The 27222-nt window shown below is 39.5% G+C and overlaps 1 protein-coding gene across 2 annotated transcripts; it reads right to left on the bottom strand.

The window, feature by feature from the left end:
- Positions 1-214: 214 nt before the first annotated feature.
- On the bottom strand, positions 215-25579 carry LOC122672373 (kinesin-like protein KIN-5C). 2 transcript variants are annotated; one of them, XM_043869867.1, is made up of 24 exons: positions 25575-25579; positions 10774-10890; positions 10509-10638; positions 9927-10085; positions 9412-9761; positions 9188-9326; positions 8941-9038; positions 8690-8846; positions 8482-8551; positions 7710-7786; positions 7218-7271; positions 6867-6947; positions 6675-6786; positions 6515-6601; positions 6242-6417; positions 5955-6116; positions 5721-5828; positions 4622-4780; positions 4466-4549; positions 4183-4388; positions 3912-4013; positions 3525-3634; positions 2638-2789; positions 215-674 (listed from the first exon to the last, which is right to left on the bottom strand). In XM_043869867.1, exons 2-24 carry the CDS (start codon positions 10830-10832, stop codon positions 477-479), a joined length of 3030 nt encoding a protein of 1009 aa, XP_043725802.1. In that variant the 5' UTR covers positions 10833-10890; positions 25575-25579; the 3' UTR covers positions 215-476. The 2 variants fall into 2 exon arrangements, with proteins under 2 accessions (XP_043725802.1, XP_043725795.1); XM_043869860.1 differs by lacking the exon at positions 25575-25579 and having other exon boundaries at positions 10774-10984.
- Positions 25580-27222: the final 1643 nt, after the last annotated feature.

Consider the following 27222-nt stretch of genomic DNA (forward strand, 5'->3'; position numbering starts at 1 on the left):
TGTCACTTGTATTCATACTGAGATCCCCTTCCATGCCTCCAAAATAACACATTGTTTCAACTTCAACTTCAAGAGCAAGAGAATAAAATTACTGTGGAAAGCATGCAGAGGCACATTCCCAAGTTCATTCAACTAATTGCACAACAAAATGCACCAGAATTGACTCCTGTGGCCAGTTCCGCATCTTCAACCCCCACCCCACACCACCCGACCCTTTTTAATTTGAATAGAACAGCATTCAAAGATAAATTTGAGAAGATTTTTCTACAATTTACAACAAACGCCATTTGATGATATCTTAATCAATCCCGAGCTGGGATTTATTAGTCCACTTGGCTTCCACAAATGTAGAGGTAATGGCCCCTATAGACAATACCTCTATTGCACAAAATTCACCTCCAATCTATTTTAACATTAGCATACATGACGATACAAATACAAAGCTCATCATCGCAACCAACACTATGTAAACATCATCAATTCAGTTGAATGAGGGGTGACCGTGGTATGAGAGACGGCTTCAATTGCTTCTGCCCTGATGATTCGTAAGGGTGGTTCTCCCGAAATTCATCAAGGAGGGTCTCCATTGGCATGGCTCGAAGCAATTTGATTTTTCCTTCGCTCGGGACATCTGGCTCACACCTCGTTGGTGTTGTACCACTTGGCTCATAATCCTGAAATATTATTTAGACAAACAAAGAAATAATGAAAACATAATCCATGTACAAAATTCAAAGTGCTTATATCACCTACAGAATTAACACACACTCCAAAAAAAATTTTGAAGAGTAGTAAGATTTTGTTTAAAAAAAATAATCATTGTCAAACTCCAAATGTATCATGGTAGCAGCAACAGTCTTCAAATTACACTGGTAATCAATAAAAGATAAATGCCATAAATTATAACGAGAGTTTTTTTTTTTTTTTTGGGTAAACTAATAAGAGTTAGCACAACATTCATTCAGTCTTCAATCTCCCATAAAAATAATAACTAATAATTTCTGTACAATGCAATGGTCTTTAATACTTATGAGCCATACTAGGAAATTATGGGAGTAATTGAAACCCGCAAGAGATAAGAAACTAATATTTTAGATAACCAATTTGATTTTATGCCAAGAAGAGCAACCACAGAGGCACATTATTTGCTTAGGAGACTCATGGAAAGATTTAGAGAATGTAAGATGGATCTCCATATAGTCTTTATTGACTAAGGAAAATCTTAAGATAGATCCCTTAGAGAGTTATTTGCCAAGTGTTGAATAAAAGTGTTTCAAGTAAATATGTGGATATGGTTAAAGAAATGTATAATGAGAAGTGACAAGCGTAAGAACTAGAGGGTGGCAGTGAATTCCCAATCAAAATTGAAGTATATCAAGGATCAAAGGTGAGGAAGACATGCATAGCTTAGGACTAGTAACAAGCATGGCTCTAAATAGGGCTGACTGGAGAACTATCCATGCAGCCGACACCATTAAATTGGGAGTTGTTGTTGTTGTATCAAAGAACAGCTCTAAGCCTGTAGTTATTTGCGCTAATCATAAATGAGTTGACTAGAGACATTCAAGAACAGATCCCTTGGTAAATGCAAAGTTGGAATTATGGAGATCAACATTGGAATCAAAAGATTTTAAAATAAGTATATGGTGTGCAACTTTAGGTACCTAGATTCAATCGTAAATAGAGGAGAAATAGAAAATGATGTAGCACAAAGAATTAGAATAGAGTAGATGAAATGGAGGGGTGTGTGACGTGTGTCCGAAATTGTGTGATAGACAAATTCTTTTAAAACTCAAAAGAAAGTTTCATAAGACAGCTATCCGACCAACAATGATTTATGAAGCTAAATGCAAGGCAATAAAGAAACAACATATAACCAAACTTAGTGTAGCTGAAATGAGGATGTTGAGATGGATAACTGGTAAGACTAGAAACAATAAAATAAAAAATGTACAAATTATAGCTAATTTAAAGTAGCTCCAGTACAAGATAAGTTGCGAGAAAGTCATTTGAGGTGGCATAGACATGTGCAACAAAGGCCTTTGAATGCTCCAATACAGAAGGGTAATTTGATTCAGAATGAAGAAGCTAAAAGACCCTGGGAGAAGTGACGAAGAAAGACATGCATAGCTTAGGACTAGTAACAAGCATTGCTATGAATAGAGTTGAAGGGAGAAAAAGGATCTATGTAGCTAATCCCAATTAGTTGGAATAAGTCTGAGTTGAGTTAAGTTGAGTATAATAATTTAAAAAAAAATAAGACATTACTCACACATACAATGTTTAACATTTAATGGTCATCATGCCACAACAGAAATATTTGAAATCCATATTCTTTTACATTCTCATATTCCTTGAATAAGTAAAAGATTACTTGGTTTGTGTTTTGGCAGTCCATAATTTTATGTACTTGAAAGGTCAGCAAGATGGGCTGCTTCCATTTCTTTTGTACACTAAACTCTTCATCTTTACAACCTCGTACAAATACTATTTTATACATACCATCTAAAAAAAGGAAGAAAAAAAACATAATATAGGAAATGAAAAAACAGACATTTTGTAGTATGACATTGAATTCAGGGAGGAATATTTATTTTCTCAAAAAAATAAAGAGGTGCTAAACTAGACAGTGAATACCATGTATCTCTGTTCGAATGTGTCTTGTGCCTTCCGTTCAATCTCAACTGCCTGGCCTGAATGATCCCCCTGAAGCTTCTGCAAAGTGTTTGCATGAGCTTCAACAGCTTCCATGATTCTCGATATTGATCCTCTTTCATGCTCAGAAGCACCTGTGGAGAGTTGCACAGGTAAAGAACCAAACTCCAAAAGATCATGCACACACACACATACACACACACACACACACATATATATATATATAGGGGACAGTTTTACTTCACGCTGAGTGAAACAACCGTACAGTAATCAGTGGCCTTAAAACTCTGCCCCCCCCCCCCCAACTGTCAACACCATTTGAGGGCCTCAGTCAAGGGATTCCCCATTGACCATCATGGCTGAAGGGAAACACAGACCAGACACACACACACACACACACACACACATATATATATATGGGGGAGCGCAGGGGCCACGAGCGCGGCATCCAATGATAGCACGCACTGTAGCAACTTGGGGGCAGGATTTCCGCCTTTCTTGGGCGCAAGGCAGTCATTTCACCCCCCACTGTGTCTGGGTGTGGCCTGCGGCCCTCCCTCCTCCCCACACAGAACTTATGTGTGTGTGTGAGGAGATCGGGCACACCACTAGCTTTCCTAGAGCAGGGGGATCAACCAATGGGGGGGCTGAGAGGGAGGAGAGAGGTTGACAGTGGTGGGCACAGCGCTAGTGTTCCCAACCTTTTGTATGCATAAATAGGCATGCCATATAACGGCCTCAGGAAATATCATCTAGCCCCACTCTAAAAACAGAACTCCATAATTTATCCCGTTTTCCAAAAGGCCCAAGGTAAATTGGGAAAAAATAATCTTAGAAATTTCATAGTGAGTACTAGTAGATTAACTTACCCTCAACATGTTGCACAGCATCTTCACTGTTCTTCACCACATCATGCTCAGCAGCAACCCGTGCAGAAGCAATGTCAGCATCGTGTTGCTCATTACACTCACTAGCTTTTCTGCACCCAAGAAACCTAAAGGTCAACATAATGGTGATGGATAACAGAATGGAATCGTAATGAAAATGCTGGCAATATGATAAAACTAATGGTCAAGATATAGTATACCTACCCCATCACATAGCACTTCTACAGTGGAAGTCAAATGTTAATCATAGTGAAATGTGACTAAATCTAATTAAGTCTTTCATCGGTACTTGGTTACACATTGGTGCTCATATTATCTACAAAATCTAATGGGAGCAACTGAATGAAAGAAGTAATAATAATAACCAACCTGACAAGTGACTCAACAGCTGACACATGTTCACTACACATCTTGTTTACAGATTCATTCGTCCTTTTACAATGCTCAGAAGCAATTTCTACACTACTTACGCTGGAAGGAGAAACAAACATTTCAACAAACTACAGGATTAGTGATATTTCAAGGAGTTATGAAAATTTTAAAAATTGGTAAAGGGAGGAAATGTAAATGAAAGACCATAATTAATATAATAATAGAGAAAAAAAAATGAAAGAATGCAGTTCATATTGAAAAAACTGACGACTGCTGTAGAAGCAACTCCATGCGACAATGCTTGGCAGCAGAGAAATCAGCACCAGCTTTGGCATCATTCTCTGCCTGCATGGAAAATGTTTGCCACTTTCTTTTAGCATCAGTTGTGATAACCTCCATGGAAGATACATGCTCATCCAAAAATGTCTTGTTCCCAATGGAAGAGTCTCTCAAATCAACAAGCCTCGCATCAACCTGCAGGGCAATTGTCAAGCTCCCAACAAAAGATGAGTGAAAAAAATACCACTGGACCACAAAAGACTGAAACAGACCAGCTCTTTTTGACGACGGAGGTGGTTGGAAACTAAGTTGGTCATATCTGCCAAAAGCTTTTCTTCTTCAGACTTTGATTGCTCCTGTGCATGTTACACTCAAAATTTAGATCATTTCAAGAAAAATTCTACCAATCAAGGATTCTGAAATAATACCTCATAAGCCTTCTGAAATTGAGCAATGTACTTCCTCTGAATCTCGTGAGATTCATGTGCATGGTTCTCAAGCCTGTGTGACTCCTCCCCAAGCTTAGCGAGAAGTTCATGAGTGAATTTAGATACCTCCCTGGCATATCCACCACTAGCATTGAATCTCTGCAAACTCAAGTTACAGAGAGGAAACTTTAAAAAATAAAAAAGGTAAACTAGAATAGGATAACATAAGATGAGAGCAGTTAAATTCTTCACAACAGGAAAGAATTTCCTGAGTGTGTTGAACCTTGTTCTTTTTCAATTCCATTTATCAATAATATAAGGCATACCATGCCTTATAGAGCTGAATTTGGAAAACAAAGTAGCAACTAATTATATAAAATAAGGATGTTACAATGGAGAGTGGGAAAACAAAGATAGTTGCGATAAGAAAGAAACGCATTTGAGGGGAGTTCCAAGTGGCACAAACAGGTGACAACATGAAGAAAGCCCATTGAGATGTGTGACTATTTACATGAAGATAATGAATCTAGTTAACGGTGAAGCATCGCAACTTGAAGTTGTTAAGATGACAAGGTATTCACAAAATTCAAAAGGAGATATGACTATAAATGAAGTGAAACAGCAGAAGAGGAACCATGTACCAAACTCAAAGTCATTGAATGGAGGCCTAGTTGAGTTGAATTACGGTATAAAACGACTAAAACAGAGAAGGAAAAAAGTTGCTTCTTGGGCATATGTTTGCCAAATAGACTGTCTTAAAAATTGGTGAAGTAAACTTCTACAATGTGGCTTGAAGATAGATATTTGTGATACACTTCTTTAGCCCCCAAAATATCAAAAAAAATCAACAGGGGCAATTCAAAGTACAACAAAGAAAAAAGAATTGATGCATTATTGGCTGGCAGGGACAACAGAAGCTCTATATTTGCCATAAGAATGGCCATTAAACAAAATTTAATATACATCATTTTCAAGGAAATTCTGAGAAAACAGTCTATCCGTATATGTTTGAAGTGAAATTAAGAGGTTGGTACGGATTGAAAAATCCCAAATATACAAGAGATATTCATGACAAATGAAGCAAAAACAAGCGACGAACCTCACGCAACTCCCTCGCAAAAAGAGCCATCTCTCCTTGGTAACTTGATAGCGTACCTTGAAGATCACCAAATATTGAATTTGCTTGCCCAGCCTCAATAGTTAGAAACTGAGTAACCAAAAAAATTTGGGGGACAGGGTAGGTGGCACAAAGAAAGCATAAGAATTTGTAGCAAAGGGGAGAAAAAAGAATAATGGTCTTGGGCTCACATATCAGTTACCGTGGTTTAGTTACCTGTTCTATTGAATAAGCATTTACAGATGTTGAAGATGAAATCTCCTCCATCTCCGCATTAACACTTGCTTTATGCAAACGCTCCACATTTTGCAATCCTTCCAGGTGAGAAATATATAAAGCCCTTGAACTTGCCACTTTCCTCTTCATAGCCAAGACAGACTACAAGAGGATTTCAAGGACAAATTATGCAATTCAGTGAAGACCAAACCCAAGAAACTTGATTGAATAGCAATTACTGCAATAAGTGAAGCAAGAAAGGTTTCTAGTTAGGACAAATACTCTACCTTGTCATGGAAATCTAGAAAGGAATGGCAGAGTTTCTCAACAGACTCAAGGTGCTCATTTTGTTGAGACACTGATGTTGCAACCATGCTGCAAAGGTTACCAATCTGTTCAGCAAGCCCTGCCTGGAAATTACTCACTACAGACCTGTTTTCCACATTCAGTTTATCTTCTCTTGCTGCAGAGTATCTCATTAAAGTATAAGGATTAGAATACAATAAGTAAACAAGGAAGTGAAGCATCAATCCTGTAAGCAGTGGGTTGAGTTTAGGTACCTATTTTTGAAAATAATAAAGCATTATCATTAAGAGCCTTCTCCAAGTCAGATCGCAAAATGCATGCTTGATGTGTCAAAGCATTTTCTGACAAACAGAAATTAAAAGAATGAGAAAAGCTAGCTTACCAAAATAGAAACAGAAATCAAAACGCACAGACCTGCTTTTCTGTGTTCAGATATCACAAAATCCCTCTCGTTCAGAGCATACTGAGATTTCCTAAGCTCCTCCTCTGTTTTAGCCAATAATTTACCGGATTGATCCAGGTTTTCCTGCACAATTTATGTAGTCAGTACACATAAAGCATGCAATCCAAAACCAAACAATAACCAACATATCCAACTTGGCGCACCTGTGTAGCATCAAGCTTATTGCTCAAATCAGAGGATTGTCGAACCTGAGCCTCATATTTTTCTTGCAAATCCTCAAGTTGCTGTTGAAATAACCATTAGACAGCGATGTCATAGCAAAAACGAAGTTATATTGCAATCATCAAATCAATAATGGTAGAACAAAACAAGCATGGTGCAATACAGCAACTACAAAACCAGCAAAACCTACATTTGAATCAAAAGTTAAACCACTCCGGTCCAATTGTAAATTTATTCCTTTGAACAAGAAAATCCCTGTGATACGATCCCAACCAATCCAAACACCCTCCCTCCCCCCCCCCCCCACCAAAATAAAAAATAAAAAAACTGACCTTCTGATTGGTCTCCATAATGACTCCCATCTGTTCGATTTGATCTGCCATTGTCTTAACAAAAAGGAAACAAATACTTCAGCAACAAGAAAATGTTAAGGAGTTAGAATACAATGTGCCAATGAAAGAGATGGACTTATGAACCAGACCTTCAAAATAATCAAAGCAATAGCGAAAGTTAAAACAGGATAGTTAAAATTACAAACTTTATTCAGGGGTGGATTTTTACGAAAGAAAAATGAACTGGATGACAGTACAAAGCTGATATGTGAAACAGAATTATGCATAAGTATTAAATAGTCCAATACAGAAAACAAAATTAGTTCATTTAGTAAATATGTGACAATATTGACCTTTAATTCAACTTAAGGAGAGAATCAAGCAACCAACAAAAAAATGATGAACATAATACAGGCCCAGTTACTGCTTCCAACAAGCTGAAATGGCACCCCAGACATACAAAGGATATGGTAAAACAGGGCAAGTTAATACCTTCCTTTCACTCTCCTCTTGGTAGTATCGTTCTTTTGGAATGTAAACTCCATTTTTCTCACGTGCAGCATACACCTCTGGAGAAAGTAATAAAAGATGATCCAATTGAGAAGAGAACTGGGGGTTGTGCAAAATAAAAATAGCAGAGGTATTTCTACATTTACATTATTTTACTGAACACCATCGAAGTTAGAACAGACCACCAACTTGCTTGATGGTAATAGGACAAGAACTGAACACAATGCTATTTTCAATTAATTTGATTGTTTGATATTGGAGCACAGTGCAAACAAAAAAAAACTAATTACATGATGCGACAAAACACACGTCGTGCTTCGTCTTCCCATTGGGCATGAATTTAGGGTATTTGGCCTAATGTTAAGTGAATTACAGGAGCAACACTATGGCTAGTTACTAACATCTGTGAGAAATTTCCTTATAAAATCCAAATATGAGTTTTTTTTTTTGGTCAAGATGAGACATTCACCTAGTCCCCAAGATAAATTTCCCAAAATTGATTTGACATTATGTGTAGGAAACTAGGAACCATGCCCACACATACCCTACTAAATGGCCTGTAAAACTAATAAAAGAATAAAAATTCAAACAAGTTCAAATTAAAGACAATGCATCAAGCTAATCAGATTGACATAAGTCACTGAAAACCAAGGAAATAGGCAAGTTTACCTGCTTTAAGTCAAATTAAAGACAATGCATCAAGCTAATCAGATTGACATAAGTCATTGAAAACCAAGGAAATAGGCAAGTTTACCTGCTTTAAGTCGTTCAATTTCTCCATAGAGGTCCTTGATAAGAGTAGTTTTCATCATTTTTTGGTTAACCTACAACACATATAACTAAAGCTTATCAGAAAGGCTTTAGCATTTCAAGCAATAAAATCAACCCATCAAATAGATTGTGTAGAGAAGTAGAATTCAATCTGCTGACTCAATGTAGAAACTAGTATAGAAACAACAAACCTCAGGCTTGTTTCTTATATTCTTTGCCCTGTGTGCATAATCCAATGTGCTCAAAGTCTCCTCAAGACAGTGAACAGCTGGTGACACAGTAGCGATTATGCAAGTCTTTGTTCTTCCACCCAATGAATCACGAAGTAACCGTGTCAGCTTACTGTCCCTGAAAACCATCCAATGGACCATTAGAATGAGGGTATGAAAGAGCAAGTTTGTTTTTGGGCAGAGATCTAAAGACAAGCAGTTGAGGTTGAAACCTGTAGGGAACATGCCCAAGATGTTCTACTAGAGCATTTATAACACGCCCTAAAGTAAGCAAGCTCTTGTTGATTTCACCAGCTTCTCTTGCACGACCCTAAAGAATTTTACAAAATGCGAAAAACAAAAAAATGAACAAAATAGCAGTTTACCAGACACTTATCATCAAAAACAGCAAATAACTAGTACAAATTATAGTTTCAGCCACACATAAACAAGTCGATAAAATAAATAAGATGCCCATACCTCCCTGGCACCAGATCGGGAGATATTTTCTGAACCAGCTAAATCAACCAAATTTAGCTTCCCACATTTTATAAGCTCTTCACCTTCTGGGGTTGCTTCCTTGATGTGAATTGTAATGGAGAACAGAGAATGTGACCGACTAAAATAAAGGTTAAAAAAAATTAAGAAAACATTTAAATCAATCCTGGAAGGAAAAAAAATAGAAAAGGTGAATGAATTATGACCTAGATTGTTTGTTTAATAAAGTCTCTGCAGTACGGCGTTTAGCAGATCCCCTTTCAATTAGATTGAAAATCTCACTTGTACTTGTCACAATTTCTTCTTCTAGCCCTCTTACAAGGACTCCACCTTTCCCATCCTCCATTAGAGGTAGTTGCTTTTTCTGTTTCTCCTCCAGCATAACTTTTGATATTTCTTCAGGGGCAAGCAAGTCAGTAATCTCCTCATTATATAATTCCAAGAAAGTGGCCTTAACGCTGTATTCTGCATGTTGACTCTCCAATGTATCAAATATCTGTTTAACAGCTCTAGGAATGACCCCTGCTTCGGGAGGCAGCTGTCCACTCGGGCCACTCTGCAATAACATGGGAGCATGCCATCAAGCCCAGTAACACTTCAAGAACCATGACAATGATCAATACGGATGGACCCATCAATGGAGCAGAAACTGTGGGAAATGTATGTGGGCACATATCTATCTGTAAATAAATAAATCAGATCAAACTATTCAAGTCTCTACCTTTGATCTTTTGCATTCACCTTCCATTGTGTATGTTTTCCCTGTACCAGTTTGCCCATATGCGAAAATAGTGCAATTGAACCCCTCTAAGACCTCATTAACTATGGGAACAACTGCTTGTTCGTATAGGTCCTTTTGCTGAGCCGAGGGACCAAAAACCTGCAGCCATAAATTTAGAATCATGATCTTAAGTTCTGCATGTTTGAAGCATTACACTTGCATAGTTATATGGTCTAACCTTTCCTTCTAAAAAAAATGATGTGACCGATCGAATCTAAAGCTTTGTTTTTGGTTACTTATTTGAGCTGATTATCTTATCGAATTTCAGATACAGAAAATAAAGAACATGAAACTTATATTCCAGAAGTAGAAGCAGGTTTTACCCTACTTATTGCTTGTTTCTTTCTGCATGAACGCCGAGGAACGTCAAAATCAACTAAAACATCTACTCGCTTTCGTGATGAGCAGTTTAGGACTTTAAGTTCAACATTTGAATCCACATGAAATAAAAATTGGATGAGGGGGGCAGGGGGAGAAAAAGGGAAATAAAGCAAACAAACAAAAACAAAATTGAAGCAATACCTTGTCGAAGGTAAAAACCCTATCGATCTGCTTTCCAGCGATGTTCTGACTTACTGCGACTTCTCTCTGGTATTCATTGCAAGTAATAACTTGCGGTGCATTGTTCCGCAACTCTTCTTCACTGAAAGGCCTGGAGAGAATAATAGAAAGACGGTGAAGCTACAGATGAAATTGATAACCATGGAAATGATTCACGGTCAGGAGAGTCGGAAATGAAGAGGAAAAAGGGAAAAACCCTAAAATCGAGAGAGTGGAATCTCAGTACCTGCAACGAAGGAGAACCTGAACGTTTACGCCTTTCTCCTTCTCGTGCCGGCCGGACATATTGAGAAGATAGAAATTGGATGAGGGAGAGATCACAGTTACCTTCGACTGAAATACACTGGATCTAGATCGCAAACTGGTTTTCGGCTGTCTCTCTCTCCCTCCCTCTCCCTCTCTCTGAGTTTGTGCGGAGAGCGGGATGAGCGTGATATTTGAAATTCGTAGACCCGCGTCGGAGGAAAGGGATTTTGACCGTCCAGGATAGACGCTTGTTACGATAGACGGACCCCTTAACAGCATATGACAAATGCAGTTACTCAACTTTACCATAATGGCCCTATACTTATTATAATTTACTTTTCAACGCCGCTGAATTGCTAAAATATGTAGGGGCTATATCAGTATATCTCTCCTACACTTAACCTATAAAAAAAAAAATTTCCGATTCCTCCAACAATTCAAACTTCTATCTCTTACCAAGAGTATCAAAATGGAATAGAAATTGACCGTTTAAGATAGGACTAAACCGCACCGCAGAAAAATGATCTGGTTTTGGTTTTATAGGTTTTCATCTCGATTTATTTTTTATTTGCACCACAAAATCAACGATTTTAAACTATATATGCATTAGAAAAATCGAATAGAAACCAGTACCTCTCACTTAGTGGTGCAAATTTGACCCTGTCAACCCGAACTCGCCCTGCCCTCCCTAAGCCCAAACAGGGCCTAGGCTGAGATATCTTGGCCCTGAGGGCAGGTCATGGCTTGAATCGGGTCAGGGTTGAGGCCTTAAGCTAAGCCTAGCCCAGCCCAAACCCGACCCTGTTGCACCCTTGCTCTCACTCGTATACTAACTCATTAAAAATTAATTTAATAAACAACAATTTTCTATAATACTTTAAGGGTAAACCTATTTGTAACCACCCCGGTTACAACAACATATTGTAACCGGACTTATTTGTCCACCTCATATTGCTTATACACTTTTTAAAATAAGAGCTCTTTTTGTAATTCCCCCTCCTCTTTCCTCTCCGTATCTCTCTACCATTCTTCTCCGTCACCGGCTTCCATCCCCCTCCTTCTCCGGCTCCAGCTTCCTCTTCCCTTCCCTCTCTCTCTCTCTCTCTTCCACATACGGCTCCAACCCTCCCGCCCCCTCATCTTCTACAACCCTCCCTGCCAGCATCTCCCCATCACCATCCTGCCCTCCCGCTCCTTCTCTTCCCCTACAACTCACCGCATGAATATACATGAACCAGACCTTGAAGTCCATCTTACGTACTTGCAGGCATCGGCATGGTTTGTGTGTATAAACACCTTCATTTTAGTTTGGTTTTCCATCACAGAGGTCTGAATCTGTCCCAACTGTTATGATCAAATTTCCCCTTCGTAAGCCAGTGTTTAGTCGTAAGTTTTTCAAGAGCTTTTTATTATAATTGGGGCCAAGTCTAACCCCTTCATTTTCAGTCCCGTCTCATACCACCTACGACGCTTTTTAGCGGTTTCTATTAAATCGAAAATTTTCCTGCAGGAGTAACAGTTTGATGATGGTGGAATATCATCAGCACACCTCCGCCCTTTGTATCTCCCCTCTTCCCCATCCATCCATTATGGCAATCCTCAATCTAACGTTGGACCACTCTTGACTGAAAATCTGACCTACAAATTCATAAATTAGTATTAAATATAAAGACTTGAGAATGAAACAGGATTTCTTCTGTGAACTTATTTGGTATGTAAGGATTTTTCTTTTCGTGTCTTACGATTTCTGCTGTTCCATGACCCATGTATGTCTAATCTCTCTCTCTCTCTCTCACTTCCTTCTCTTTATGCACAAATTCATAAATCAGATTTCTATTAAATATATATATATATATATATATATCATAAATCGGAAGTATTAAGTCTTCAGAATAGCAAATTAAACTCCAAGCGTGAACCATTTGCATAGACGAAAGGGTTCGTATGTACTATGCAACATTTGCCAGTTAATCGTGCATTGGATCTTGGTGTGTACTAGAACTCACCAAAATGAACAGGCGAGGAGGCAGTAGGGGACTGGAGTTGCGGAGTTGCAAAGGGGTAGGGCCGGCTAGGGGGACGGAAGGGGACAGGGACAGGGGCAACGACGAGGGATTTTCTCTCTCCCTCTCTAGTCTCCATGTGAAATTACATCATTGGATATTTTATTATATTTCCATCTCACTTTATAGAGGGCAAAAAAGTCCAGTTACGAATTCTGTTTGTCACGTACTTGGTTACAAACAAAGCACCAATACTTTAAAGTTGAAACATTAAAAGAAAAAAAAAGTAAAATGTCTTTAGACTAACTATATAATAATATATATATTTAAATATAGATTTAAAAATGATAGGTCATGTTAAAATGAATTAACAAAACCACACTTGCTAATGGAAGAAATAGTTTATTTATCATGTGAGAGTAGAGAAGAAAAATTGAAAAATAAAAAAACATGAAAGAAAAAGGATGGATAAAAATGGGACGGGTTTTTTATCACATAAATGTGGAAAACAGGATGAATGAGAGAGACCAAGAGAGAATAGAGAAACATGAGAATATATAGGGTTTGAAAAAATTGATTCATTACCGTTTATCAAAATCGGTACTACAAACCGCATGTAAATCTGTTGTGAATCGAATAACAAAAAACGAATAGAAACCAATAAACTGGACCATATGCAAAATGATTATGATTTTAGTTATTCCTATCCAATTGTAAACTGGTCCGAATTGACACCCTTAATCTATCATTTCTCCCTTGATAATTTAAAATTCTGGATTAACCATTGCCACCATCCCTCTCCTTCCATATTCCTCCTTTAACAGCCCATCGTTAGCTCCCCACCACCGCTACCCTGTCCTCTGCAAGTCCTCCCTTTTTCCCCCACCCAGTTTAAAGTTCTGTAGGTCCACAAACATAATCCAACACATTTGAGAGGGATCATCTTCTATAGTATCTCGTGTCTCAGAATCCATTCACAATATCACAAAAACCCAGGGCTGGGCTTTAGATTTGAGACACAAGTCTAAAACGGTGCCGAGCTCAAGAAAAAAAAAATTGACTTAATCAACCTCACGGACTGTTTAGATGTCGCGTTTGCTAGGTGTTGCCCTCTCAACCTTGAACTGCACTGCACACCCCAATCAAGGAATTGGAGAGGATTTTAATCCCTTTTGGATGGAAAAAAAATCCTCTCCAATTACCTAAAGATGCAGTTCATAATTGAGAGGTCGACACTTGGCAGGTATGACAACCAACGGTGCCGAGTACGAGAAGAAAAAAAAAAACTAACTCAATCGAACTCGAACCATTAGATATCGCACCTGCCAGGTGTCGACCTCTCAACCCCGAACTCCACCGCACTCCGCGATCAATGAATTGGAGAGGATTTTAATCCCTTTGGATCCTAATCCAACTGATGAGAGTATAATGGCATCCTTTTCAGATCTGATTGCGATTTCCACTAATATTTTGTTGTTTGTTTGGCAAAAACAGGAGTGGAAATAAGTCAAATAACCCATAGCCCTTTTTTGGGGGTAATTACTCGGTAGATATTATGGTTAAGATTTTAGAAAAGTCTATTTTCCATCCCATATTTATCTCTCCTTCGTTTCCTCCCCACCATAGCTTCTCCAAAAACACCAGCTTATAAGCCGCAACAACTGAGTGTTTTGTGTCATATCCTTTGATTATAAATTGTATAGTATTCAGGGAGGCAACACAATCATCTTCTTCTTGAAATTCTTCTTCTCTGATAGTAAACAATAAGATGGCTTGGAACAGAGTAGCTTCTGCAATTCTCCTGATCATCTCTCTGCTTGTGATGGGAATTGCAACTGTCCGAGCAGGTGATACCAATCTTAAAACCTGTATGGAGACGTATTGCATGCCGAGTTGCAAGCAAGAATGCGTCAAGACGTGCCAGGGGGCACATCCCTGTGTTGACATATGCTTGTCGCCTTATTGCCAAAATGCGTGCAACGACGCCTGCGGTAAAGCCATCAACTGATGAAGGAAATGGATCCTTAACGCAGAAGATGAGGTAGAAGCCCGTTTCCCCACTTGCGTGAAGGCTGTGTTTATGTTTTCGTTTTTTTGCCCTTTTTTCTCATAAATATGTTTTTTAAGTTTTTTATTTCCATGAAAATGCTAATCTCACAGCGGCTGTGAGCCTGTGACCTATCACATGTTCGATGAATATTATATATTTTTTACATTCAGTTATCTTCTTGGTTCTCAACGCCAGTAGGATGTGTTTTCACTTCTAAGTTCTAACAGGATGCAAGCAACCCCCCACCCCCTCCCTCCGTCCCCCGCCACCCTATTTTTTTCCTTTTCTTTTGGTTGTGCGGTTGTGTTGTTGTGTTTCACAGTTCAATTGAATTTCTTCCATAATAGTAATAAGGGAGAGGGTTCTCTACATGGCAACGCGGCCTTGCACCATCGTAGGGTGGGGTTTTGAATTTTATGAGAAATTCGCACAACATAGATCTTCTATGGCGCGCTGCTCTGTCCTGCCTGTGCTGCGCAGACACAGGACCGCACACAATGACTGCCTTACCCCCACTCAGGTAGGGGTAAGACGGTCAACACGCACCACCTTGTGTCTGTGCAGCACGATAGGACGGGCAGCCTTTCTAAGTGTAGGTACTATGCTACCAGACAATACGTGTTCCTTTTTCTTCATCATCATCATTATAATAATAATAAATAAATAAAAACTACTCCCTACCAATTCTTGCTTTAAAAAGGATTAATTACAAATTTACCATCTCATGATAAAATCATCACAAGGCAAAGAAGCCAAATGATAACATGATTCGATGGTAACGTCACTTTTTTTTTTGGGTAACAATTAATAGATGTAACTTCTGATTCCATGATGGGTGGGTGTGTTATAGCCTCAACATTAACTCCCACTCAATTAATTAAGGGATTGATTTTTATGTCTGGTATGCTAGCGACTTCCTGTGTCTATCTCTCATCCAAAAGTATTTATAGCTGAAATCGTTTCCATTTTCTAGTCCGGGCTAGTTATGCAATTGGGTCTACATCTCTAGAAAAGTAGATCCGAATCAACTGGCCTAGTCGCATTGCCCGAACTGATTAAAAGTCACAAAATTATTCCTTCTCAAAGTTGATGTTAAATTTACTGTCATGTTGGACATATTCAGCATTAAAATAATTTTATTTAGTGGCAGGTTTATAAATATTGTCGCTAATGAGATAAAATGGTATATCATATGTTATGGGCGAATGCACAACCATAAAGAACTCAAGTAAATAATCACACACAATGTAAGGAATTTAATATAGTTTGATAAAATTGTCTACATCCACCCAAAAAGAATCAAATATTTTTTCATTATTTCTTGAAAAACTCTCTATACTACTCTCCACCTCACAAAGTGTTTCCTTCTGCTTATGACCAGGGTTTTTCACACAATACAATATGTAGGGAAACTCAAAACTCTAATTCCCATATAATTACAATTCTACTCATGTACATGTAATTGACCCAAAACCCATTCCAATTATAAATACAGACTCAATTACAATTATATCAACCCATAGAATACAAGACACACTCAACACCAACAATCTCTGGCCACCTTAGTTTGGATTCTACAAGCCACCCTAAAGAAGACCGGTGTTGCTATTGAATTTGCAAATTCCGTCATTATCTCTGCTTATCTCCCATGCACAAACCGGCATGGCCCACGCCTCCGCTCGGGATGTCATTGCCTGACCGCCATACCCAAACCAGCATGGCCCACACCCCTACCTGGGGTGTCCCGTACAGCTTACAGTTGTTGCACAATGTGACATGGCTCTACCATCTCTCCTACCGCTGCAGCCCGCTCTGAAAGATAACCGTCACTCACAAAATCCGAAACGAAAGTCACACACTTCTTTCCATGCCTACACTTGTTCGTTGCCTGGACCGCCTGCAACCTTTGTCCTCCACATGTACCTTTGCCTAAGTTCCAACAAGAGCTCCACTTGTTTTCAATACTCCCTGCAAGCCTATACAAATTCCTAATCCATCTGTCACTCCATCACAATCATGGACTCTCTTGAAATCTTGAGAATTTCACCTTTAGATGAGTATCTGAAACCTTTCGCATCCAATGTTCCCAATGAAATCAGATTCTAATCAAAATTTATACAATCTAGTCAAACATTTGATCCCGTACGATCCCAATTCTAAAATACGAAAAAAAAAACCCATTCCACATTCTTGTTTTGGGTTATCTAGCTTAGAATCCCAACTGTCGTCTTTGAACACCTCCAAACCCTCAGTTCTACAACTCTAAAAAGTATGACTTTGCTAGTTTCCTCGAATCCTCTGCCCGCCCAGTGAAGAACTGAATTGACGTTACAATTGGAAGAACTCATCTTCATAAACCGGTCTACAAGGGGAGGGAACCCAATTTTATGTATGCCCCCACCCAAGCCCTTACAAGACTAATGTGAGACTATTGTACATAACATTACCCCACCCTTTCACGTCCGACGTCTGACGTCCTCGTCAGCCCACTCCAGATCTTTCTAAGCAGCTCTACATTGCTCCAGGATTTTGCCCGACGACAAGTAGCCCTTTCCTAGCGGCTCGCACTCTGGCACTAGGTCACCTCTCCCAAGCAAAGTTCGTAATCTCGATATCGGTTGGATCGGATCGGTCAATATGGATCGGGATCAGGCAAATATGACGCTTTTGCCTCTGATTTTTAATAAAAAAATTTGATTTTTTTTAAACCTTTTTACCCTTGTCCGACCAAAATTGGATGATCCAATCCGAGATTACGAACTATGCTCACAAGAAGTGGGACTATTGTACATAACAACTGAGTACTGATCCGACTCAACCACGAACTCGCACAGTTCACAGACCAGTTTAGAGAGAACGATCATTAGTGGAGAAGGCAGAGTGCTTTATATGTACTATAAAACAAAGGCCGTAACTAGTGCACAAGGCTCCCACGTTTAGTAAGGTCTGGGGAGGGTCAAATGTATGAAACCTTACCCCTATTTAGGGCTGCAACAGGGTCAGGTTGGGCCGGGCCTTTTAAAACCCTAGCCGAACCTTGACTCTCCTTAGCTGGGCCCAGGCCCGCCCTGACCCTGACTCAGGGCCTAAATACCCTGACCCTAACCCTGACCCTGACGGGCCAAACTCAACCCAAGCCCGCCCTGATTGGCCCTGCAATAAGTAAATTAAATAACAAGTGTAGGGAAGATGTGAAAGAAGAGGCTTGAACCCAAAACCTCCTTATAGCAATTAATTTTTATGTATCTCAAACTACCAATTGCACCACACACTTGTGTATATGTATAATACTTTCTATTAATTAATAAATAAAGAATTTTCTTCAGGGCCATCAGGGTCAAAATCAGGGTCGGGCTGAGCCCGAAGTCTCAACCCTGACCCAACCTGACCCTGACTCAAGGTCAAGAATTTCTGGCCCTAACCCGCCCCCAGGGCCAGAAATCTTAGCCCAGGCCCTGTTCGGGCTCAGGGCGGGTTCGGGCCGACAGGGCCAAACTTGCAGCCGTACCCCTGTTTCCAGAGAAGCTGTTTTCCAGGACTTGAACCCGTGACCAAACATTCAGCAAGTGAGCGCTTGACCAACGCCAAGCATAACCTTTATATCTACTTTAAATAAACTCCAAATCCAATTGAGGAGATGCCGGAATAAAGAGCAGGACGAGATCGGCCAAGATGCTACACAGATAGAGAATGGGAATGAAACAGAGTATATGGTACTTACGTGTATCATTTATATATTAGCAAATCTCAGATACCGTCTCTGCCTTCGTAAATCTTCTTTGCCTTCTGTATTAATTTTCTGGTGTAGACTTTTGAAGTAGACCTGTAGAAGAGTGTGCGGAGTCTGGGTTCGTCTGGAGAACCCAGATGCTTCTTGAGTTCCTTTTGCAGTAGAGGATTTTAGAAAAGTCTGCCTCAGAGTGCGTATTTCTCATTCCTTTCCTTCTATGAAAAGTTTCAAAAATTTCGAGTCGGACCGAGTTACTCATAGGATCCCTTTTCACGATTCATGTGCAATAGCTCTGGCAGTTCTTTTTGGCTCCTATTTTAGAGTTTCAGATACTCTAGTCCTTTCTTTTCTTTATTCATTTGAGCCTTTAAATACTTGAATTAGGTGAAGACTCATGGATCCTATCTTCTTATCGAGATTCAGTGAAAAATTTGCTTCTTTGTCTACTTCTTTGTTCCGGAATCTTGGACTCTGTTTCATTCTTGAATTGGGTGATATTAATTTTCAATATTTGAAAGTAGCCCACAAAGTATTCGATGAAATGCCTAACTATCTGAATAAGAAAGAATGCATTTCAACAAAAAATAAAGTAAATATGGATCAATATACTGATTCAGTTAATCCCTCACAAGGCCAATAAGTTGCAAAAACTTCGACCAGATCTGCCCCATCCAGTTTGCCGTGAGGGCCCAGATGGTTACTACCAAGAGAACTGGAAGCCATAACATTAAATTCTGAGACCACCAGTATGATGGAGTAAGAAAAGTAAAATAATCAGCACCACTTGGACCATTATAATCTATTGGTGTTGACCATGAATAAGTAAGCAACATAAAGAGTAGAGCTAGTAGCAGTGCACCACGCAAAGGGAATCCTACTGTGAGGTTGAAAACGAGAACCACTGACAGAAGAAACCCTGCAAAATTGAAGGACATGACTAAGTCGTATACAAGTGGGGCTTTTGAATACCAAAATGGCTGTCCCGCGGCATATCCTACTGTGAGAGTTGAAGTCGTGTTAGTTCTTGGTAATTAAGTTAATCATTGGGGTTAATATCTCACCTTGAAAATACCGAATATCTCTCCATCTTACTTATAGACTCTCATTCCATCGTTCTCTTTTTAAATTTTCAATGTGAGATTAAAAATAAATGTTTTTCTTAGTCCTTTCTCCTCAATTGTACCAAAATTAAGATTTCAAAAGTTCGGTCCTTAAGAATAGTTTGCTAATTAGTTTAGGAACCAAATAATTCTGTTTGAAAAATATAGAATCTATAAAAGATTTGAATAATTTACACGGACCTTCCCTGTACTTTGCCCAATACTCACGTCACCCCTCAATGTTTAAAAATCACTTAAATTTCCCTACTTGAAGGGGTTTATTATAAGGTCGTCTACTCCATTAGTCGTCTGCGGTTAAGTGATGATGTCATCAAGTTAATTTTAATTAAATGCTTAAACTACCTTTGAACAAGGTAAAGTTACTGTTTTACCTTTGTATAAAAAAAACCCAAAATCCCATTCACATGGCTGATGATCCTATCTTTTGAAGACCGACTTGCTGCTTCAATCTTCGACTTCCCAGTCACTCCACCATTCTGATTCCGCTTCAACCGTTGGTACCTTTTATCGCCGCTGCCTAGACCTTAGGAATCTCTGTCTTTAAGGGATTCCGACAAGACGGACTTTACTGACTTAACAAAATTGCACCTTAGCTGTTCAAGTTGTTGGTGGAGGAGAAGATGGTGTTTCTTGTAGGTCCTTACCATCTTCAAGAACGAGTTTCAAACAAAAGGAAAGAAACGGGTTAAGGTTAAAATTGTCTTTTCATTTTTTGATTGTTTTAAGTTAACACCGTTACTCTAAAGGGGAGCGGAAGTGATTTTTAAACATCGAGGGGATGTCATGAGTATTGGGCAAAGTACAGGGCAGGTATGTGTAAATTACCCTAAAAAATAAAGAAAAATGAAGAAAATTTCTAGAATCAACCATAAATTACAGGTCACCCCTGGTTTTCGAACGAAATTCAAATCACCCACTGGTTTTGGAAAAAACTCAAATCACCCCCTGATTTAGACCCCAATATGACAAATTAGTCCCTACCGTTAGTTTTATGCTGTTAAGGGATGATGTCAGTCATAAATTTAAATCCCTAAACTACCCTTGACCAATGTTGAAGATGAAGGGTAGTGTTATAATATTTTAGGACAAGGGTAAAATAGTCCTTTCACACCAATAACTAACAGCAGACTAATACCGTTACTATAGAGGGGGTGATTCGAGTTTTTTCAAAAATAAGGGGTTGATTTGAGTTTCGTTTGCAAATCAGGGGGTGACATGTAATTTACCCCAAAAAAAAAAAAAAAACTTATTAGGGTACAAACATAAAAAAAAAAAATTATAATTTTTTGCAAATCAATCTATTGTATCAAATGAATTTACAAATAAAAGGAAGTTTCAAAATACCTCTTTTGATTTTTTAAGTTTTTGTCTCCCACAAAGTTTGAATCCAAAATCACCCCGATGTTGCTTATAGTAAAGCAAAGCAGTGGGGCATCTTCAGTCCCACAATGGTTAATGGGGAAAGTAAAGTAAGCTTCGTATAGTATTATGAGAAGTATAAAGCTCAGGTTCCTTGGAAGAAAGGCTTACTAAGCTCTTTTTTTGGGTTTATTTTCACATACGCACACAGGTTAAGCTGTGTCGAGTTGCGATGTGGCATGACGAGGCGAGACCTATATCTGTGGTTTCCTTTGATAATATTCTTCCTTCATTTTCTCTGTTTTCTCTCTTCTTCACTTTTTCTTTGAGGGATGCATTGTACATGGAATTGTAAACTTAATTCGTAAGCATGCGCCTTTAACTGAAAAACAGAAGAAGAATTAAAGATTGCTGAAAATGTTTTTGGTGGATTCATGGAGACCAGGCATATGTTTGATCACTTGATGTTATGTAGGAGAGGAATTTCTTGACATACAGTGTTATCTAATAGAGGATGCCTTGCATATATTTAACAAAATGCCACCTGAGATGTCACTAAGTGGACCACATTGATTTCTTCTTACCCAAGGAGCAAAATGAATTTGAAAAGTGAACGCCACTTCATCACGCAGCTCATGGCACCTATGCGCCATGACATATGGGCACACAAAATGACCATTGCATCCTTTGAAACCCTAGAAATAAATAGGGGTATGGCGGTCATTTCATGTGCTCCTGTGTCTGGACGTAGGAGTGACTAGGTAAAATTACAATTTATTGTCTTCTTTTGATAGAAATTTATGATTTATTTGTTGCAAATTATTTATTCAGACACAAACTTTTCATGAACAAGCAATACCTACTCATATGGAGGGGTATTATTAGCATTTTACTAAATTTAAATAAGAGAGAGAAATGAGTATGCCAATACCACAAGCTTACGGTATACCGCTAGCATAACCTTTTACCTTTTAAAAAATTCTCACATTGAAGGATCTATCGGGAGTTAGAGGATCTAGCCTAGCCAAAACAGAGGGACCCCCTGTGAAGTGACCCAAACACTCTCTTTTGGCTGGGCTAGATCCTCTAGCTACTGGAGGAGAGCCGAACTGTTCTTGATCTTGAGGAAGCACATCTCGGCACGGTTGTGGGCCCGTGGATAAACAGTGCAATTTAGTTTTGACCTAAGAGCTGACAGAGGTCGCTTGCTGGAAACCCTCTTCCACCTCCCCCTTTTTCCCCAAAAAAAAAAAAAAACGAATGCTCTCTCTGATCGGATTGATAGGCGCAACAGAGAATGTGGAAATGAGTGCCAAGGAGAGAACCATCGGATGGAAGGGGAACACAGATAATGTAAGGATCACCAGATTGAGGGTTTTTTCGGACACCATTACATGAAGTGTAGATCGTGTCTGGACTCTGGAGCAAACCCTAGGCGCTGGGGCTGTAAGACGACAAACAGGACTGAACCCATCTTAGAGGCACGACGCAGTTGTACCTAGATAACAATAGCCTCCAACACAGTCTTCCATTGATCTCTTAAACATCGAGCCTTGCTCATGGAGAATGTGTTTGTCAAATTTATTACCAGTGAGAAGCTTGGAGCACCATGAACTTAACGAGGAAGTGCCCACCCTCAAACACTGTAAGGCGTTTTGCACCAAATGGGTTCCAAAAAGCTAATGTCTAGGTGATTCTTGTCTGGGTTGAAATACGCAACCACGTATCCATAAACTTATTTTTCTTCTCCTTCCCCGGTGATTTGGAATGTGGTTTTTATAAATGGTTGTGGAGCAGGGATTAGGAATTTCGGAGACAATGATGCATATCACATGTTTGATGAAATTATGCAGAGGAATAGACAAATCAAAAGTAATAAAATTAATTCTGCAAACATTGGTATACTTAACCCATTTCTATAATATATTTTGTCAAAGTAGTAGCCAGTAAGTCTCACAAATAGTTTCTGATAGATAAACTAAAAATAAAAAGTAAAATTATACCAAGGAGAGCCTGAATTAATCCTTGGCAAGGCCAGTAAGTTGCAAAAACTTTCACCAAATCTTCCCCCATCCAGTTTGCCATCATGGCCCAAGATGATTACCACCAAAACAACTGGAAGCCCATAACATCTTCTTACCACCAGACAATTATATAATATATTGGTGTTGCCACTGAACAAGCAAGCAACATGGAGACTAGAGCTAGTACTAGTAGGTGGGGTGGACGACACGAACGGAATTCTATGGTGAGGTCGGAAAAGTGGCTCCCCAAAAAATCGAATAAGTGGAGCACAGACAGAAGAAACGCTGCAGAATTAAAGAACATGAACAAGTTGAATCTAACTGGGTCTGTTGTAGACCAAATTGGCGTTCCCGCCAAATGGATGTTGTTTGGGTTGAGGACGTCGGTGCTGTTACTGTTTTGGTGACGAGAATCACTCACCCAGTAACCACCGGGAGGGTGGAGTCTGGCTTGATAAGTAGCGGCCATAATTATAGCAGCAACAACCACCAGCGCAGTACGTGGAGTATCCATGTCTCTCTCTTTCTCTCTCTCTCTGCCTTCAATCTGAAATACCTATACAGATTACAGAGATGTAATTAATTTTTGACTTAGACAGGAACCCATTTCAGAAAAAGAAAAAAGGGGAAACTAAGAAGAGATGCGTGAAGAACTTACGTTGTAGTAGGGAAAACTGAAATGGTTGAGCAAGCAGAGCACTTCCGGCGTTCACTTCCAGTCCCAGCACTGCTCTCTCCCTCCCTTTTCTCCCTTACAGTGAAAAAAAAAATCTCTTTATAGAGTAAAACATCTTTCCCTTATGGGCTACTGTGAAAGTAAAAGCTGCATTTATCTCAAGGATAGTGATGGTCACCCAGTCCGGCAGTCCCTAGGGGACGGCGGGGTGGGTGGGTTTCCTTACCTTTTTCATACCTCAAGTAACTGCAATTCTGTAACTCCACCCACCATTTGAGCACGCTATTATATTCCGAGAACTCACTTCCACCAACTTACAAGGGGGCGGTGTGGGTGGGTTTCATTACTTTTTCGTACCTTTTGCCATTTCAAGTAACTGCAATTCTGTAACTCCATCCACCATTTGAGCACGCTACTATACTCCGAAAGCCCACAGAATCAAAGACTGGGCGGTGTGGGTGGGTTTCATTACTTTTTCGTACCTTTTTCCATTTCAAGTAACTGCAATTCTGTAACTCCACCCACCATTTGACCACGCTACTATACTCCGAGGAGCCCAAAGAATCACAGACTCTTCTTTCTATGATGAAACTCCCATTCTATCTCTCTCTCTCTCTTTCTCTGCTCTGGTTCAGGTCTGTCTCTGTCTTCTATGAGATTTGAGGATCTCTGGTAATTGCTAATCGTAATTTCTCAAATCCGATCATCGCCGACCCAAACAGAGCTATGAAAAGTATGAAAATGAAAACACAATCGTTTTGGCCGGAGGAATCTGTATGGCCTTCCTCAACTCTTCTCCAAAAACCATTCAACAACCTCTCCTCCACTCTCTCGGGTTCTCTTCCCCTTCGTAGCGTTTAATTTTTGTTTTTTTTTCTTTTTTCGGAGTTTGTTTTAGAGGGTCCAGGGTTTCAGGCCCAAACCACTACCCTCCTCCATCCCCGTTCTCTATCTATGCTCTTCTAATCTAAAGCAAGCGATTACGTTTATTTAACCTAATGACTACACGATCTTTCAACTACGATGAAATCCAAATCCTCAGATCATCAGATGCATGATAATCGTAAGAAATGTAACAGATATTATATATGATATATCTGGGAAGATAAAAATAAATTAGAGGGAATAGTCAAATCAGTACTTGGGTGTGTGGGTACTCACTCAGACTAGACTAACCCACTGCAAGTTTCCACTGTCACCGTTCTCCCTTGATACTCTGGTGGACCTCTGTGTTCCGTGCTACCTGTCGAAGTCACAAAAACGACTCATTTAAGAGCAAACAGAGCTTCATATGTACAAATGTACAGATAGAGAGAGAGAGAGAGAGATAACCTTTGATGAAACCGATGAGTGAGACGCTCGTCGTAATGAAAGCCCTGCAGTCCAAATTAGAGAGCCATTCCCAAACAGAGAGAAAACAGAGAGAGAATGGATTTGAGACGTTTAAGAAGCCGGAGGTTGTGAGAACTGAGAAGTGAGAAAGAGACAAGGTAATAAATGACGGAATCAGGATGGAATCGTCGATTCGATACAGCTGGAATCGGTCTCAAGATTCTTAAAATGAAAAAACACAGCGATTCTAGGGTTTTTAGGTGTGAATCGACTTGTTATGGTAGCGTGGGGGGATGCACCCCATGCTGTACGGACCCTGATCCTCTACTGCCGAACTACCCGGTGGGATTCTACTGTCAAGACACAGCAAGGCGGTAAGTTATTTACCGCCTTGCTGTGCTTGGCAGTAGGGCCTTACCGCCTTGCTGTGCTTGGCAGTAGGGTCCTGTCGGGCAGCTCGGCAGGAGAGATCCAAAATGCACGTACAACGATCTAAAGATGTATAAGAGAGAGTTAACGAGGGGCGTGAATCATAAAAGAGAAGGGGGTGGGGGGGGTGTTCTTAAAGAGAGTATCATAGTCAACAGCGAAAAAACCTTACAAAGATAGGGCTTTAAAAGAGCTATAGGTATTATAGTCAAGGTTTTTTCTTGGCAGGTGTTGGTTTTAAAGATATTCCAAGACTTGCTCTTTATTCTGAATGCGCACCATGAGGGTAGGCTTGTTGAGTTGTTGTTCACTATCGAGTTGGAGATTCATGATTTGGTGGCGGACATGTTTGAGGTATCAAAATCATATCATTCAATACGGGCAATACGTACCACTTTTGCAAATAATCGATCCTGGTACTGTGTCGATACCATATCGGTGACATGTACGAATAAGGGGTAAAATGGTTAAAAAAAACCATTTTTAAGAGAGATTCAGGGGTAAATCTGTCTGATATGGCCGGTCCGTTTCAATATTGTATTGGTATTGTATCGATTTTGTAGGTGACCGATACTCAATCCGATAGTGAACTAAAACCCTGGTGGTGAAATCGGATTAAATATGCATATTTAATTAAATATATCAAACATCTTTCTAATCCACCATGAGAAATTTTACCTTAATGCATGACATTGGAGGTTATTTTGACACTTTCATTCAGTTATTATTATGTATGTTGTGCGATCTGCAAACTCATCAACGCATCTCTTAGCTGCTTTTGGAATTTCTTTTCATGCCTCAAGTGAGGGATGACTGATCTTCTCATTGAGAATGAAACATGTTTACTTCCCTGATTCGTCCTTCCTTCTAACAAAGTTGGGTTTAAATCCCTCATGGTCATGGTGGTAAGATCTGTCCTCATGGCTGGCCTTTAATGGATAGTTGGAATTGGCGAAAACATCAATATTTGGGAAGATAGGTGGCTTCTAAGTGCCTCGAACTTCAAAATTCAATAGCCTCCCCATTGGATTGCCCAATCTCGTGGGTCTCCCAACTAATTATCTATGAGGATATGCAATGGAACATGGAGATGCTTCAGTAGTATTTTTACCCATAAGATATAAAGGAAATTTTCAAAATCCATTACTCTGACAATTATCAAAGTTGGGCCGGTTCTAGGAATGGAAAGTTTACGGTCAAGTTTGCTTACCATTTGTTGTGTAATCAACACTAAGCCAAAGACTTGAGTAAACCATCAACTTCAATTCAGCCTCAAGCTCATAGCCTCAAATCCCTAAGGATGTTTGGAAATTGATATTTGTTATGTATGTCTCGAATTCTTGTACCCGTTTTGAAGAATGACCTGCTCCGACATTTTTGGTGGCGACCCAATTGGAACTTTTTCTGAGATCTGTAATGGTAGTGAGGGTTTAGGAGACTGAAGCAACGCCGTTTTGAGTGTTCTTGAGAGATCTCCATTGTAATTTTCTCCGATTTACATGGTGAAACATCATCGCCTTCACCTGTGGACGTAGCACACCATTTTGGTGTGTGAACCACGTTAAATCTCCTTGTCATCTTGCTCTATTTTCGTTTTTTGTTCATGTTTTGGTTGGTGTTTGTTCCAACAATATGGAGTATTACCACCCTCCCAAAATTAAGACCTTCCTTTGAAAGGCTTGTGCAGCTGGTTTGGCCACGGGTG

The sequence above is a fragment of the Telopea speciosissima genome, chromosome 1 (assembly GCF_018873765.1).
Source record: "Telopea speciosissima isolate NSW1024214 ecotype Mountain lineage chromosome 1, Tspe_v1, whole genome shotgun sequence".
Classification (NCBI taxonomy): Eukaryota; Viridiplantae; Streptophyta; class Magnoliopsida; order Proteales; family Proteaceae; genus Telopea; species Telopea speciosissima.